Genomic DNA, 17,663 nt, shown 5'->3' on the forward strand with positions numbered 1-17,663 from the left:
CTGCCTTTTAAAGCAAACCGACACAGCATGCCATTCCCCACTCGGCCAGAGGACGGGACACGGTGAGGAGTTGCTGTGTCGCTCATTCTACCCCCCTCTCCTATCGTCACCCCCATTGTCCTTGTTGTTTAGTTGCCTGTTTATTTGTTCGTTTACACGGTTAGCTAGTTTCAGTCATGTATCGTTATTTCGGGGAGCTGCTGAGCCGCTCTGCGGGTAGTGCCCTGGCCTCCGGGTGCGTGGACTCCGCTCTCCCGGTGTCCTCGTCCCTGATGCGGGTCCGTCACTATGCCGACGCAGCCGACAAGCCCGACGACCCCAATTTCTTTAGGATGGTCGAAGGCTTCTTCGACCGCGGCGCCGCCATCGTGGAGGACAAGCTGGTGGAGGATCTGAAGACCAGGGAGAGCCCCGAGCAGAAGAGGAACCGTGTGAGGGGCATCCTGCGCATCATCAAGCCCTGCAACCACGTCCTGAGCGTGTCTTTCCCCATCAAGAGGGATAACGGAGAGTGGGAGGTGGTGGAGGGGTACCGCGCCCAGCACAGCCAGCACAGGACACCATGCAAAGGAGGTACGAATCTACCCCCGACCGGCCCCTTTGACAGCTAGCCAGCCAATTAGCATTAGTTAGCAGCAACGTTAGCTACTTAACAGCACAAAACACAAGGCAGCTGCTGTGAACAGCAGCAACAGTAGCTTACCGTTACACATAGCTACACCGGTTTTATCCGGAGATAACCAACGTTACATCTGTATTGTTTAGTTGCTCATATGTGCTGTTTACAGTGACCTTCCTGCTCACCTGTGGCTCTAACGTCGCTTTTGTTTGCTAGCTAGAGGACCAACAGCGAGCTAGCCGTTAAAATAACAAATCTGTTGAGTTCGAGCCATTAATCTTTAATATTATCTTTCATGTACAGTAATTTTGCCAGCAGTTTATCATATTCCATTGGTTTGACCTCGATGGTTGCACTAGTGTATTTACTGTCCAATCACCAATGTAGTCTATTCTTACTGTAGTTTATGTGGCACAGTTTTAATATGATAGAAAAGGCACACCTCAGATTGTTGATGTCATTGAGCATTTCAGGCCCTGACATTTCCACATGTGCTGCACAAAACACATGGCTGGCCATTGAAGACCTATTGCTTATCTGTCAGGTGATCCGTGCACACAGACAAACCCCAAGCGTCAAAAGCAGGGCAAGTACACAGAATGTGGCCCTCGCCCATTCTGTTGACACTACACTGTTTAAAAGGAGCTTTATGTGCAGGGTGTCAGGTGTGGGCAGAAAAAAATATAATATGACAGAGTGACATATGCTCTTGGGTTCAGAGTTAAAGGTTCAAAGCAGGAGCATTATGGGCTACTGTTGCAGTGCACTCTGGGTAAATTGTGAGTGGAGGCATATGATGTATAGGAAGACAGGAGGCGTTAGACTTGGGGAGGGGGTGGTTGTGTTTCAGGCACTCCTATTTGTCAGCACTGTGACAGGTGGGGGAGGGTGCTGTGGAGAGGAGGCATTCTCAGCAGAAAGAGACATGCTCTTCAGTCAGCCAGTCTAAGGGTATGTTTGAATGGTGTAGAACGCACATTGGCCTGGTATTAACACTATGAAACCCTCCACCACACCTGCTTGAAGTGGCAAACGTAGGCCTATTCTTGGGAGGACTTATTTCTGCTCATGGTGCTTTGGCTATACACAAGAACTGGTTGACAATTTTTTTAAAGGAGTAGATTAGAAAACTGAGTCAGAGTGGTATCTTTTATATCACCCAGATAAAATATCTGCTACAAATTTCTCCATCAGATCACTTAACAGTAATGGATCAGTGCATGTCTTTATGAATTTACAGTGACACAGACTGTCCAGCCAAGAGGCAATATAGGTAAAAATCAATAACTTTAAAAGAGCGTCATTGCCTATATCCATCTCATAAAAGCCTGAGAGGAGCTTAGCAACACTCTAAGTCAAAGCTATTTGAAAACCCATTTTAACATTAACAGGCCTGTGGTAGGAGTATTACTAAAAAACTTCCTCTTTCTTGTATTGTGATTGAAGGAATATTTAACCAGTTGTTACAGTGGTAGGCCACACAAATCACAGTAAGTGTTAACTTGTGACTCATGTAGATGTCATAAGTCATCTTTTTGATTTATTTGTCAGCCTGCCAATTGCAGTTAAACTATCTTGCACATATTGGAATCACTGTAAGACCACAGCAAGTATTAGAACTGATCTTACTATTAATTTGGCCAACACACTTAACTACCTGTAATGAAACCATTTTGTTGTAAGTGTGGCACAATAAAGTCTGTTAGATCCCCTGTGTTAGACTTCAGGATAAAAGCTGTCCAGCATGTTTAATCATTGATATGGTGCATAGACCCCTGCCTGTGTTCAGATCAAACTACAAAGTGCAAAGGCTGTTTCTGTGTGGGCATGTGGTGCTCAAGCTCCAGCTTTGACAGCCACACAGAGCTACAGCTGCTGGACTGGGCTGCACTGCTCTCTACTGACTACTGAGAGAGCATCTTAACTCAGGAACATCACACAGGGAGTGTGAGTGAATACATGGTTGTTCACACACCTCCAGAAGTGAATGTGTGAAAATTGTGGAAAATTGTCTTGTTGGTAAAAAGTACAAGCCACACAAGTTTTGTTTAGTCTGCTAAATTGTCAACATCCTTCTCCTTTCTGTGCAGAAGTGGAATAAATCTGTGGGTGTTTCATGTCACTGTTGTCACATGAAAAAACATCTATTAGTGCAGCAGTTGGTCTAAGTTGCATAGGTATGTAATAAAAGTTAAAAGCCATTCAGTAAAAATGATTTGTCAAATGGAAATTAGATGCCACATGGTTTAATTAAATGCAGTGTCAGAGTCATTTTCACACTAGTCAAAATCTCTCCTGGACAAGTTCACATTTCAGACACTTTTTGAATATTTGCAAATTATTGTATTTAGACAATATCCTATTCATGACTATTATTACTGCTATTATTTAGTGTTGCGTTGTTTGAGAGATCTTACTTTCACTAGAATTGAATTAATTTTCTCCATAATTTCCTTTAAACATCTTTAAACATGAAATACAGCTGCCATTACTACAGCTTCCAATGCCATGGATCATTGCCAACATTAGTGAAATACCACACACACAGACTTACTAAAAATGGTTATGAATAAAAAGAAAAAATATTCATGATAAGACAACAATAATAATATAAAAGATACAGTCATTTAAACCAAACACGCATTAAGCAAAAGCCTCAAAATGTGTTTTAAAGGAGTCTGTATGTGTGGCAGGTTGCTGTTCAGAAGCAGAAAGCCTCATCACATCAGGCCCTATGTAGAAATTCAACTGCAGTGACTCTGACTGCTTCATAAACTCTGAATTTCAGCATAGGCTCAGTTCATTTCCAGAAAATCTGCCCTCCATTTCAGAGGAATGTGTTTACAGATATGTTTTGATTCTTGTTGCCGTGGTGGGCTGTTCGTTGGGCGGATAAATGGATGGTTTGATGGGGGATGGGTAGGCAGCCAGGCTCTCTTTTTTCCCCCTTTTAATTTGATCACTGAGCTCAAGATTGTCCTCTGCGACCCGAGGTTACCCGGCTCGGTCTGTGGATGAATAGAAATGAAGATAAGAGGGAGAACCACAGCAGCGCTGTGAAAGATGGAGCTTTGCTTTGGGATGTTTGATCTTGACTGCAGTAACACAAATGAAAGTAGCTGGGCATGAAATGATGTCAAACTTAAAGGTTACATCATAGTGGGTGGGATTTTACTTGCACTTCCTGTGTTTTTGCTTGCAGTTGAATATGCACAAATAGACACACTGTGCTTTTGTCTCCTTAAAGCAATCTGCAGTCTCCTCTTTGTGTTGTTTGCCCTTGGGTTTCTCTGTGGAAGCTAATATATGCTATATTTGGTTTTGCTGGTCAAACTCACACATACACACAAATACACACTGTGCCAATGAGACGGAGTAGCGTGACTTGTGCAGTCTGGCTGTACCAGTAGCTGGCTATATGATCTCATGTAACACTGCACACAGACTGGCCCACACATGTTACTCTGGCAACGGTAGTAAACTTCAGACAACAGGAAAAAATGACTGCAGCTTGAGGGCTGTGGTAAGAATGGAGGTCTGCGATTGGCTTGTTCAGTCTCCACCCGCCCATTTCTGTTACTATGACTGTCAGACACGTCATTGACCTCTGACCTGTGCACATGGTTTGGTGTGGTGGTGGAAGAACACACTGCATGTGATCACTGGCCCAATCCAGTCTTTGGCAATGCTCTATCTATCCTACTCATTTTCTTATTATGTCATTGAGCTGCACATGTAGTGGAGACAGTTTAAATGTAGGCTCATGAGTTCCCCCTCCATCAACTAGTGTGTGTTTGATGACAAAAAATCTATTTAACATAACAAATCCACTAGGCCATTCATACATTTATTTTTTTTTCCAATTTTTGTTTATATGGTCAATGTGTTTTAAACCTCCCCCTGCATATGTGTGTGTGTTTCCTCAGGTATCCGTTACAGTACAGATGTGTCTGTGGATGAGGTGAAAGCCCTGGCTTCTCTGATGACCTACAAGTGTGCTGTTGTTGGTAAGAATTAAAGTCTAAGCTTTTCACAAAGCCTCTTGGTGGTTATCCCAGTCTCCACATATATGTGTGTACACACACTCATATATTCATTAGGTTGTTGATCATGCAGCAATAGCAGAGTTATCAATCTTTTGTTTTGCCTTTTCTTCCTCTGATTGCACCTTAAAGATGTGGTTCTGCACATGTATCTTAATGTCTTGTGTGTTGGCGCACGCATATGTACTATATGTTCCTGTGGTTTTTAAGCTGTATTATGCTCCTCCAGATGTGCCATTTGGGGGAGCCAAAGCTGGAGTCAAGATCAACCCTAGGAATTACTCTGTAAGTCCTGTAATATCAGTCCCCCTCCCCCACCCTCTCACGCATATGTAGACAGGCATTGTTTAACTGTGTCCTGTAATGCGTAGAGGAAAGCAACAAAGCCTAAGATGAGCACTTAACATTCACAAGGCTGGCAGACAGTGCAAAGGTATCAGTTTTCTTGTGCCTCTTTCTCACATCCAGACAAACCCAGAGGATGATTCAATCACACAAGAATGCAAAAGGCAGGGCTGCAGATTCTCATCCTTTCATGTTGTATTTGTTCGTCCACACAGTGAGGGGAAAGGAGATAAATGTGCCTCTGTATCTACCTCTGTATCTGTAGTGGCAATAAATGACATACAGTATATGAGTATTTTGAGGTTCCAGTTAAATTTTCTTGTGCCTGCCCTGCCTTTTATTGGATTATAGTTAGAGATTTTATTTTATCTGTTGATGGATACAGCGAGATAAACAGTTTTAAAGGTCACTGATGCCCCTGAGCTCAGAGTTGACTGGAAGGAAAACCTAAACAAAAACCTGCCAGTTTTATCAAAACACCCAAAGCATCTCTCTAAATATCAGATTGAAACTATTACTTTATATGGAAAATACACTCATTGGTTCAAGTTGACAAAACGTTTTCCCTAAACTCCACACTTCTTGTCTGTTGCAGGATAATGAGCTGGAGAAGATTACCAGGAGATTCACCATTGAGCTCGCCAAGAAGGGTTTCATTGGTGAGTTTTTGTGTGTTCATTTAAACAGTTTAAATTATTTATTGCACTGTTTTGTATTTGGTTCATTACTTGAACTGGTGTCCTTGTCACCCCTTTGACTCCATTGAAATAGCTGTAGTGATTGATATTTCCATTCAGAGAAGTAAACATTTCCTGTCATCTAGTGCTGTTTATTCAGGTTGAGGTTAGTGCAGGGTGCGCCTGTGCCAATGCAAGTCAAAAACATTTAATCACAGGGAATAAGTAAGGGACTGGGCTAAAAGTTTAACTTGAATTACCGGTGACAAAAGCAGAAATAACAACTTACCTGCTAATGTACATTCTGTATGCAGTGGTAGAAGTAGTACCTGGACATTTTACTTAAATAAAAGTAATAAAACTACAGTGCATTCAAAATTGAATTTAAGTTGAAGTATAAAAGTATCAAAATATAGGCTACTTAAAGGATCAAAAGTAAAAATGCTTGCCATAATGGCCCATTTCAGAGTACTGCATAATATTAATATATTACGAATAGTTTTATTGATGTATCAGTGTGTATATTACTTTTATGTTGCAGCTGGTAAAGTTGTGGCTAATTTTACCTTAAGTACCGTTAACTATATATTTAGTATTTGTAATCTAAATCTGCAAAGTAATTAAAGTTATGTACTGTTATGTAATGTAATGTAGTGAAATAAAAAGTACAGTATTGGGGACACGAGAAGCGATGTTAGCTTATTTAACCTGTAAACTTAACATTACAGACATTGAATTAGTTTCTGCAGGAAGTTGTAATATTAGTGTTAACTATGTTGAGCAAGATCACGCAATAACATATACACTGGTTCAACAGGTTAACATCCCCTTATACAGGCTCTTTCTTTCACCCCTGCCTGGATGCATGTTAATGTTTATAATGTGTTCAGTTCAAACACAGCAAAGAGTGATATGACACTGTCTGTTATGTCTATGTTGGCTTTTTTATATGCTTGCAGACAGCAGTAGTTGTTTCATTTGGTGAGGTTTTATAAAAGGGCCTTCACTAGTGAATTCTTATACATCCTGGAGGTAAAGCAGTACCCATTGTACACATCACTGCCCTGTTCTGTCATTGTGAGTGTAACATGGTCAAACTGCCCCTGCTGAGAGATTCAGTCATCCTTTTCTCTCTCTCTCTCTCTCTCTCTCTCTCTCTCTCTCTCTCTCTCTCTCTCTCTCTCTCTCTCTCTCTCTCTCTCTCTCTCTCTCTCTCTCTCTCAGTAGTCCCATCCCCCACCCCTCTGCATGCCTGCTTCTGTTTTTGGACCTTGTTTCAGGATACGAGACACCCGAGAGCACATATATACATGACACAAGGACACAAAGCCTGGTGCTCACTTTTTCCCCTGCCATCCAAATCTCTATTGTCACTGACATAATGTTTATTCACATTTTTAGGCTCAGGAAAGGTACACAGTGACTGGCATGCTTTACAGAACTCTCCCACTTTTCCCTCCCTTCCTCTCCTACAACTCTTTGTTCACCAGGACCTGGCATCGATGTCCCAGCTCCAGACATGAGCACAGGAGAGAGGGAAATGTCCTGGATTGCCGACACATACGCCAACACCATTGCACACACTGTGAGTTCTCAACAGAACCTTTCTGTCCGACTCGGCTGGTTTTTTGGCACAACTTTTAAAATAGGCCAAATTAAAAACAAGGAGTGACTCACATGTAAACCATGAGCAGTGGTTTCCTGCCTCTCCCTTCCCAGCTGACCACGGAGACATTCCCACTCCCTTAAAAGTAGCTTTACAGACTTGAGGCCTGTGTGTGTGTTGTTGTTATCCGTTCAGTCAACCAAGAAAAAGGGTTTTAGTAGACACTTATTTTCCCTTTCCACCCTCCTCTAACCTCCTCTCACCTTATCCAGTCGTGTGTCCTCTGCTCCAGATACCCCTGGCAGGTTTTTGGAGTGGGTGACACATTCCTGCTCTGGGTATCTGAGGGCAGAGGATTATGGGTAGTGTGTACTGATGTTCAGTCAGCTGCTGCACTGCCTGGTGCTGTAGCACTACACAACCTTTTAGTGTGCGCATGTAAAGCAGTCAGAACCATGGTCGAAAACTAAAGCTGGTGCAGGAGGGGCCTTAAGATGCAGTACCACTGATGGCCACTAGATGCTAGTTTACAGAAATGTCAGACTGTATTGAATTTCATTGAAACTGTAGTAGGTTTCCTACTGAAATATAACAATTTGTTTCTTGCTAAAAGAAATGGTCTCAGTGCTGGTTTCAAGACATCTAAAGGAGATCTTACTAAGTTGAGGCTATAAGAGTTGCATTGCTTGACTGATCAACCCAAAATAAGGCTTCAAAAATTGGGCAACAATGCCAGTGCTGTGTACATAATTTTCCACAGTTTACAGTCTATGTTTTCTGATCTTCTTTGCGTGTCTGTGCAGGACATCAATGCCCATGCGTGTGTGACAGGAAAGCCCATCAGCCAGGGAGGAATCCATGGACGTATCTCAGCCACAGGTCGTGGAGTTTTCCACGGCATCGAGAACTTCATTAACGAGGCGTCCTACATGAGCATGCTGGGCCTGACCCCCGGCTTCCAGGACAAGACCTTCATTGTCCAGGTACACACAAACACACACATGCAGAGACAGAAATGAGAGGAAAGAGACCCTAGATGTGTTGTAGATATTTGCCCACATATACTCACAGGATTTAAGGTTTCATTTGAAATCGTGATGAGGGGTTTTAGAGCTGCGCCTCAATCAGAGCCATGCCATCTGTTTTACTCTGGCTCTGATCTCCTCATACCAAGCAGACAGCAGTGAACTGAAGGAGCTTCTCTTCTTTGTTCATGGGAAATGATTCAGTATGAGAGTAAAACTAATTAACAGTCTTTTGCGAGAAATGGGCCTGCTCTGCTCCTCTAACTCCTGCATTTCCAACTTTGTGAGACTCATTTAAAAAAATCAGTTATATGGTTAAGTTCAGTGGGGGGGGGGTTGTTATGACGACAAGGGTTAAATGTAATCAGTGGAATATATTAGCGGAAAAGTTGATGAAAATAAAATTCACATAACACAAAAAAGTAAAAGTCGTAAATCAAGAGGCAATAGAAAAACTGTTAAACATTAAACTAAAGCCTTACTTTCTTTAAGTGTGCCACTGATTTAAACTGTAAATTTGTAAGAAGAGAAGTGTGTGTGTGTGTGTGTGTGTGTCTGTGGGGACAAAAAAGCAGCATTCTCCATAGCAGTTTCACTTCTACTTGTCACATGGCAGCTCCTCACGTGTCATGGACTCACAGACACACACAGACACACTGACACATGGCAAGGAAACCCCCAGGCACTGGCCTCCACTGCTTTCCTAGAATTCTTTCTATAATTAACACATTTTCATGTGAACAATATAATGTGGTATTCTTGATTAACAACCCTGTATGTTTCAGTGTTTGTCAGGTTAGCTGTAGCCTGTGTAACCTTAAGACACGAAAGAGAGAGAAAGATCTGTTAAACTGTTAATACTTGTTTCTTTACAGGATGCAGATTGCACCCACAAATATTACAAATATCCTGTACTTGTTTTATAGAGATTTTCAAACAGGCATGTTTTCAGAGCAATGATAAAGACATAGTTGGAGAAGTTGATAGGAGATGATGTTTGTAGTGGGGGTATTTGAGTGGTGATGGGGTCATGTGTCACTGAGGGGGTGACGAAGTGGAGACAACAGCTGAATCATGACGTAGATTTTCAAAAAGCTAATCCCTCTCTTTGTGTGTGTGTGTGTGTGTGTGTGTCTGAGGATTAAGTTGTGCTGAGATTACATTTTCTTAGAGATTTATTAGTGAGAGAGGAGAGAGCAGATCTTTAATATGGTATCAGCATCAAAGCAGGAACAACAAAAAAAAATCTAAAATATGTATATATATATCATTAGATGTATCATGATTTATGATTATCCATATCTACCCATAATATCATCTGAATAATCAAGTAACCCCAACAGTCATTCTCTTTTTCCTTTCAGGTCATTGTATTAGAGCAGATGATGATGTTATAACTTTAAATGTCCACATGGTGGCACCAGAGTATGTAGTTACATGTAGCTGAACTACACTTTACAGTTTAGTAAAATGTGTATAACAAGAAAATAAAAGTTTACTATTATTATCAGTAATTATGTTTGATGGTGTAAAAGTAATTATCTTAGTGATCTTGGACCATGGCAATCATTACTTCGCTGTGACTTTTCACAGGGCTTTGGTAATGTGGGTCTCCACTCCATGAGGTACCTGCACAGGTTCGGCGCCAAGTGTGTGGGTGTTGGTGAGATTGATGGAGCCATCTACAACCCAGAGGGCATCGACCCCAAACAGCTGGAGGACTACAAACTGGTACCAGCACAACTGCATTGCCCTCACTTTTTTTCTTAGTTAATCTGTTTTTCCTCCCAGAATACTTCAATTCTCCTTTTTTATATTTTATATAATATTATTATCAGATTACTTTTCTGTTTCTAACCTCCTGATATTTTTGTGTGTGTGTGTCTCTGTACTTTCTGCAGCAACACGGCACCATTGTTGGCTTCCCGGGAGCCAAACCCTATGAAGGGAACATTTTGGAAGCTGACTGCCACATCCTGATCCCTGCTGCAGGAGAGAAGCAGCTCACACGTAATAATGCCCCCAGGATCAAGGCTAAGGTAAACACTCAATCTGATTTACCCAAAGTGCGGTGCTTTTTAAATTGTCATTTGGAATAATAGGAGTAAGGACGGAGTATCTTGGACTCAGTCATGTGAAGTGCATGTTTGTTTTTTGTTTGTTCTAGATCATTGCTGAAGGTGCCAATGGTCCCACCACCCCAGATGCTGACAAGATCTTCCTGGAGAACAATGTCATGGTTATTCCTGTAAGTATCACAATGCACACACACACACAGACATGCAAACTAGACAATTTTTAAATATTTGGATGGAAACATTGGAATCACTTTCTGTACTCTATACACTACTGATCCTGATTTTAAGCAGTTTTGAATGAATTAAAAACTCCACATTTGTACAGTTAAAGTGAAACTGGTTTCCTGAATGTTGGCCATGAGACAGACATGACTAGAGACTAGATCTTGTCAACATTGTTTTCGAAGATGAAAGTACAGTGCAGATTTTAACATGATAGGGTGTTAAGTGCTGAAATAACAAAACATAAGTTTGATGCAAAGAAGTTTTCAGAACATTTTTACAAGAGTGCTCTGTTGTGGCAAGTCAAGTTCAGTGAATCATTAAAGGCCATGAAAACCAGTTTACTCAATCAGTTTCTTATTGAGAGTGATGGTGTTCTACATGAACACACAGCTTTCTTCCAAGGTTGGAGGAGTTTTTTTTCCTCTTAGAGCTCCTCTCACTGGTTTGAAGGGGGTGGGGCTTAGTTATGACATAAATGTCACTGAGCCCCAGTCAGAATGTAGCTGCAACTGAATCAAAATCTGATGACAGGTGTTGAGATTGTTTGCTTATGTTTCCAACACTGTCAACAAATATGATCAAAGCCCACTCACACTCCTGATGAACATTAACCGAGTTTTGAGTGTTAAGCTCTAAATAACACCTAACTAATTGAAACTTGAAACACAAATATGTCAATACAATATCTAAACCTAAACATAAAACAGGATGAATTATTCTGAAAATAAGAAACAAGTTTGTAATAGTCACATAAACAACTTCAGTCTGCTTTTATTCTCATTTTCACTGTTCTTGCACCTGTTTTGATTTGGATTTGTCAAATCAATAATTTCACAAAAGCATTTCTTTTACAGTTTACTCCAGTGTATTTATTTGTAAATCATCATAAAACATCATAAACCATCAAGTAATTTCCCCCCACAATCAAATCTTAAAAACATGTTACAGTACAGAGGAATGGAGATTGTTCCAAACAGGCAGATGTCTGAGTGTGTGATGCTTCATGCTGCAGGACATGTACCTGAATGCTGGTGGTGTGACAGTGTCTTATTTCGAGTGGCTGAAGAATCTCAACCATGTCAGCTATGGAAGACTGACCTTCAAATATGAGAGAGACTCAAACTACCACCTGCTCAGTGAGTACAAGACTGCTCTTTAATTCCTCTGTAACTTGCAGACAGAATATAATGTGCTATGGTTATAAGATACAGTCATAAGATACATCATCATTACATTTCCTTTACATGTGATGTTAAATTTTCGATTATTGTGGCATCATTCTAAAACAGGATGTAAAGACCAGAACCAGAAATTGTCAAAGATATGCAGTGTATGACACACATACGCAACACATGCAAATCAGGAAAAATATGTGATTGATTTTACAACCCAGTCACCCATTCATGAAATAAATTTGTGGGAAAAAGCTTTAATTGGAAGTGATGTACTGCATAATGATCATATGGTTTGTTTTTTTTTCTGGTCTGTCTGAACTTGCTAAACAGACCTAAGCTTTGTCTTTTCTCCCTGTTATTTTATTTCGGGAGAGGGACTTTGGTCCCTGGACATTGATCCCTGCCTCATCAGAATGTCATTCTGTTTCACGATTGGATTCAAGCCTCATTTCTTTTGTCAGTCTTGTTACTGTTTCTGTTTGCATCTCTTCACGTAGCTTTTCAAAACTGATTACAAATGCTTCAAGGTTTTCTGGTGTACCTTGTATCAGAACCTTTCCACTAGGGAATATGCATACAGTGCCCTTGTTGTCGGAGAGATCCAGTTTGATTTTACCCTCTGGTCGACTTTTCACGGTCCCAGGATAAGCATTGCATATTACAGTTTCCCAGTCTTCTTTAAAATGAGTAAAGAAGATGAGGTTGCACCTTGACCCATCTGCTCTAGTGTCCTCAAAGAGAACATCTGCATGATTCATCAGAATCTTCTCTTTGTACTGTCTCCTGGCGTTCTCTCCAAGTCCAGCAGGGTATATAATTCTTGAAACAGCCATCTATATTAAAACAGAGAGAACCATTATGTATTGTAAATTAACATGCTAGTGATAAATGGAACCACACATTCAATAATGAAGCTTGCTGTGGTGTTATACCTTGTATTTCTCTTGGTGTTGTGATGGTCTGGTTTTCTCTCTTGGATGGTTGATTCAGCTGCTTCCTGAAGGCACAAGAAAAACCTCGTAACAGGATTTGTATTGAATGAAGATGTTATAAAGGCAAACCCACCCATAGTATATCTCCTCTTATCTCTCTTCTTTTACTGCAGCATGTATTTCAGGATGTTGTATGTTCTGTGTACACTGAAATAAGCTTTTACAAAATAGTATCCTTAAAACCCAAGTTTTGAAGTCTACAAGAATCATGGATAACTTCCAGTCCTTGCCAAGTAGTATATGATACCTGAAGGTTATGCATCCCTAACAAGGCTGCTAATGTATCTTAAATGCAGGATTAATAAATTCTTACCGAATCTGCAGCAGTTCAGGTGGCGTCGGTGATGTTGCTTCAGAAGCTGGTGTCAGCTGATGTGAAAACTGTGTCCAAGACAAGGGACTGCTCTGGACAACCGCTTCACTTTTTATTTATACTTTCTCTCTTGTTCACATACAACCAATCATAAAATGGCAGAATATTTTTTTTTTACCATACATAGTAAATATAAATTTGAAAAAAAAAAAAAAAAGCTGTAAAGCTGTAAAACTAGATTAACTAGATGAACTGTAATGGTGTGTCATTACTGATATTTGCCTCTGCTTTCTCTTTCATTTCTCCCTTTCCTGTATTATCTCTTCTAGTGTCTGTGCAGGAGAGTTTAGAGAGAAAGTTTGGCAAGCAGGGGGGACCCATCCCCGTCGTACCCACTGCTGACTTCCAGGCCAGAGTTGCTGTGAGTAACATCTGCTGACATGCACTTATCCAAGCACAGACTAGTACTGATGAACCAATCATTCTTTTCTACTGATACTTTTGCGGTACTGATATGTATCAGGTCTCCCCTTGTAACTTCTGCTTTCAGAAAATTGTCACACGTTTGCAGACTAACAGACTAACTGTTAGCCACATTATGGTTACAAACACTGATGACAAACACCAGAATGATACCAGAGTCAGAATGTAGTGCTTATTAGCCTGTGTTAGCTTGATAGTATTCCCTCCACCTGCAGAGTTTGGAGAGACTCACAGCTGTAGTTTGGCTGATATTTAGACAACTTTTAGTTCCTGTTGTGTTCATCATAGTTTTGCATTTTGATTTCAATACATCACCAGGTCATTTCTTATTCATTTTACTGTTACGATACAACATATATATGAGTTGAGTTTAATTTGTTACAATAAGTAAAACACTTAAGAAGTTATGACTTTTCTAGCGCTTACAGTTGTGAGCTAGGATGATGAAGCATATTGTTTTACTCTTCACGTGATACCAAAATTTCATGTCAGTGTGCCCTGGAAACTACTGGCCTGAAAGTTGCGCAACACTTGATCCTCAAAAACTGGAAATACTAGAAATGCTAGAAATTCATTTAGACACAGGAACATTGAGACAGCAGAACAAACCTTCCCACCGCTGACACAAACACTGAATGTTTGCATGTTTTTTTTTAAAACAAGGCTTATTATCAGAGGACATTCCTACAGAATGTCACACAAAGGGAATAGGAGTGTCCCATACTTTCTCAAATCAAAGAAAACATTTTTTAAGCCACTTGATTGACAATTCACTAACAACAGTCTGTCATGAGTTGCCATGATATATGAACCCTGACCATCTGGAAGAGCGAATGCTAATTGTATGTGACATTAATAAAGGTCTCAAATTGCTGACACACAACAAATGCCCATCACAAGTTATCAGAGCTATGTTTTATGAAGTGAAATATTCAATTTACACTTATGTGAAATAGCAAAAAGCACCACATTCTTAAATGTCAATCGATAACTAAGCTAATATTTGTTATTGCTAATAATGATACATTTTCTGCTGAATGACTAAATGACTAATCAATTTAGGACTGCTCGGCATACATAACGTCTAAAAAGTGTCCTTGAGATTGGTTAAGTGTGGTTAACATTCGTCTCTCTTTGCAGGGTGCCTCTGAGAAGGATATTGTTCACTCTGGGTTGGCCTACACCATGGAGAGATCTGCTCGGGTAAGTGATCATGCCAGACATCACACTGTCAAACGTGTTTGAGTGAACAGGTACCAGATGTAGTATAGTAAATTGAGGTGAAACATATGATGTGCACTTCAAAAATCTGAAAATGTGAGCTTAGTACAGTGCTTCTCAAACTTCATCATAATCCCCATGGTACTGTAAACCAGGAAAACTTCTACCAACCATTTACAATGCTGGGAAAATTTGTGGAAACACAAGTCAAATTGAACATTATTTCAATGTTCAAGGATGTGAACTGGATGTTTCCTTCAAAAATTACATTTGTTTTTTATTGTGTAAATGAAAACTTAAAAGTTAAGTTAACCTTGACCCAAGTTTACACAAAAAAAGACACAGGGCTCTCAAACTGAAAGTGATCCCTTAAGTAAGATAGGCTTTGTAATATTTTCTTAACTTCAGTTTTGACTGCCATATTAGCTTGATGAGCTCCACCTTCAAAACCTGTCCATCATCTATATCCAAAGCCTTGCTAGTGTGTTTTGTTTATTTTGTCCAAATTAATCAGACTTGAGTCACGTCTGTATTGTTGTATTTGTGCAGTCTGTGCACTTCTGTATTCAAAAAGAATGTTTTTTTTTTTCCCCTCTGTCATTTAGTACATCAGTGCTCTCTTTTTTGTCCAAATATACAGTCTCTATATGTTACTGCATAAAGCTTAATGGGAACATTTTTATGCACTGTAACTTGAGTCCAGCGGTGCTGACTGTAAAGCAACATTACCCAACTATTTTACCTTAAAATAACAGCCTCAAAATCATTTTATTACAGTGACTTATAATGGTGCCTCTGTCATTCCCACTCTGCACCCTTAACACCTGCTCTTCCTCCATGTATCTTTGGTGAGTGGGTGTAATCTCCCTCTAACTGAGTGATAGTCAGTAGTTTAAACTACTGGACTCAGGCCCAGCAAGTTCAAAAGAGCTTGATAGGCTGTGTTTTCTGTACATGAAAGCAATTAAACTGTGCAAAGTTGGAGCACAACAGAATTAATTTCCACTTGTGGCTGCAGAGGGCGCTGCTGCTCATTAACATTAATTTTTTTTCTTTAAACATTCGCAAGCACAAGTAGGAAACTCTTGAGATCTTTGAGTGGTTAGTATGTCTGTTAGCCAACATCTGTACCGTGTGTTCTTCTGCCTTTTTAGCAAATCATGCGCACAGCAAGCAAGTACAACCTGGGTCTGGACCTGCGGACAGCTGCCTATGTCAATGCCATCGAGAAAGTCTTCAAAGTCTACAACGAGGCGGGGCTCACCTTCACATAAATGACCAATCACGACCCACACTTCCTACCCCCACCCCTTGTCCCCTTGCTATTGATTGCCCTTTCCTGCCTTCTTCCACCTACAGCCTTCAGAACATATCACTGTTTACCGCTGCTCTTCAGCTCTTTCACACACGCATATACAGCGTCACATTGGCTAGCCTAGTGTTTATCCCGTGATCTTTGTGCTGCCATTATACTCAATCTGCATCTCTATTTAAATATTGCCCTGTTCTTGCTTTTGCCTGAGGTTACTTTGAGGAAAAAGCAGATGGAGAGCTACGTCCTGAGAGAGAAAGAAATACCCTGTCCTCCCTCAGCCCTTGTATAAATGTTATATGATGTTGTATGGCAGCCATGTTCAAAACACCCTTCTTGTGATCGCTGAATGCATGTGTGACCCTCCTGTTGCAATTGTTTCAGTTGTAAGCACTACAGATGCCTTATTTCAGAGAGAGGTCTCCTGTTAACAGGGAGCAGTTTAACTTTAATCGAAAGGGATTTAGATTTAACTTCATGTGAATAAGAGAATAGTAATGTTATTACTCTTGAGTTTGTCTTCTCACCCGTAAAGGTGTAAAGGTTAGTAGTGATGTTGCCAAGATTCCCAACAAGGATTTTTTTTTGTGTCATAGTTAATGTTTTTACCTCTCAAGATTCGATAGATGCTCTCCCACTCCTCGTCCCTTCCTTTTTTCCTCCTTTCCCCTTGCTTTTCCTCATCTTAAAAGCAGATTCTCCCCGATTCCTCCGCTGGCCAAGAAAGGGGAGCAGGGAGGGGACGAGGTGTCACTGTGACCGTCTTGTTCCCTGGTCGAACTTTCCTCAGTTTTAACCGTCCAGTTCCTCAACATAGAAATCATTTTGGAGGAAATTACTTTTTATTTTTATTTTATTCATTTTGTGGAAACCAATAAAATGTTCAGAAAAAGGTAAAACTGTGTTACGTTGAGTTTACTGAGTTAAACTAGAATGACGGTTGAAAGGGTTAAAGGTGTGTGTGATGCATCCTTTTCAGAAAAACTCATGGAATGTCTCTAAACAACAGTTTGCCAGTTCACAGAGGTTTATGAGCTGGATTATTTATTGGCTGGTACTAGTTGCCAAAGAAACTAGTACAGACTCCAACAAGTCAGTGCTCCTGGCCAAGAAATCATCCAACCCATAAATCTCTGCAAAGTAACAACGTGTCATTTGCACTTGAACCTTTTGTACGACTTAAACAAACAACACTTTGATGTAATAATAATATCCTGGGAGCTGCCTGCCATACACCTGTCATTATAAACACTTGAGGTGTTGAGGCATGAATATAACTATCTAATAATGTATATAATAGTGTAGTCTACCCTTGGGATTTAATTGTTAAAATGTCTTGATGGTGCTCACTGAAGACAAAGCTCATGCTAATCATAGAACACAGTCTGAGTTTTATAGAATGAATTAATCTTTGATGGACACATTAAAAATGATCCATTGATTTACCTGACAAAGCAAGGCTGGATTGCAAATAGTGTAAAGACTCTCAGGAATCCCAAAGGCCCCAGATTCACTGTGAGTACTTCTGTATGTTGATTAACTGCCATTA

At 40.3% G+C, this 17,663-nt stretch overlaps 1 protein-coding gene and 1 long non-coding RNA gene across 2 annotated transcripts; one reads left to right on the forward strand and one right to left on the reverse strand.

Annotated features, from left to right (window-relative positions):
* Positions 1-17,013, forward strand: glud1b (glutamate dehydrogenase 1b). Its single transcript, XM_018675538.2, has 13 exons — positions 1-573; positions 4,546-4,626; positions 4,892-4,947; positions 5,603-5,666; positions 7,175-7,269; positions 8,094-8,273; positions 9,909-10,046; positions 10,217-10,354; positions 10,483-10,563; positions 11,631-11,754; positions 13,428-13,519; positions 14,722-14,784; positions 15,957-17,013. Exons 1-13 carry the CDS (start codon positions 177-179, stop codon positions 16,074-16,076), a joined length of 1,629 nt encoding a protein of 542 aa, XP_018531054.1. The 5' UTR covers positions 1-176; the 3' UTR covers positions 16,077-17,013.
* On the reverse strand, positions 11,752-13,254 carry LOC108882845 (uncharacterized). The gene is made up of 3 exons (XR_001960841.2): positions 13,099-13,254; positions 12,726-12,790; positions 11,752-12,626 (listed from the first exon to the last, which is right to left on the reverse strand). It is a non-coding gene; the product is annotated as an uncharacterized LOC108882845 (long non-coding RNA).
* Positions 17,014-17,663: the final 650 nt, after the last annotated feature.

Source organism: Lates calcarifer, linkage group LG23 (genome assembly GCF_001640805.2).
Source record: "Lates calcarifer isolate ASB-BC8 linkage group LG23, TLL_Latcal_v3, whole genome shotgun sequence".
NCBI lineage: Eukaryota > Metazoa > Chordata > Actinopteri > Centropomidae > Lates > Lates calcarifer.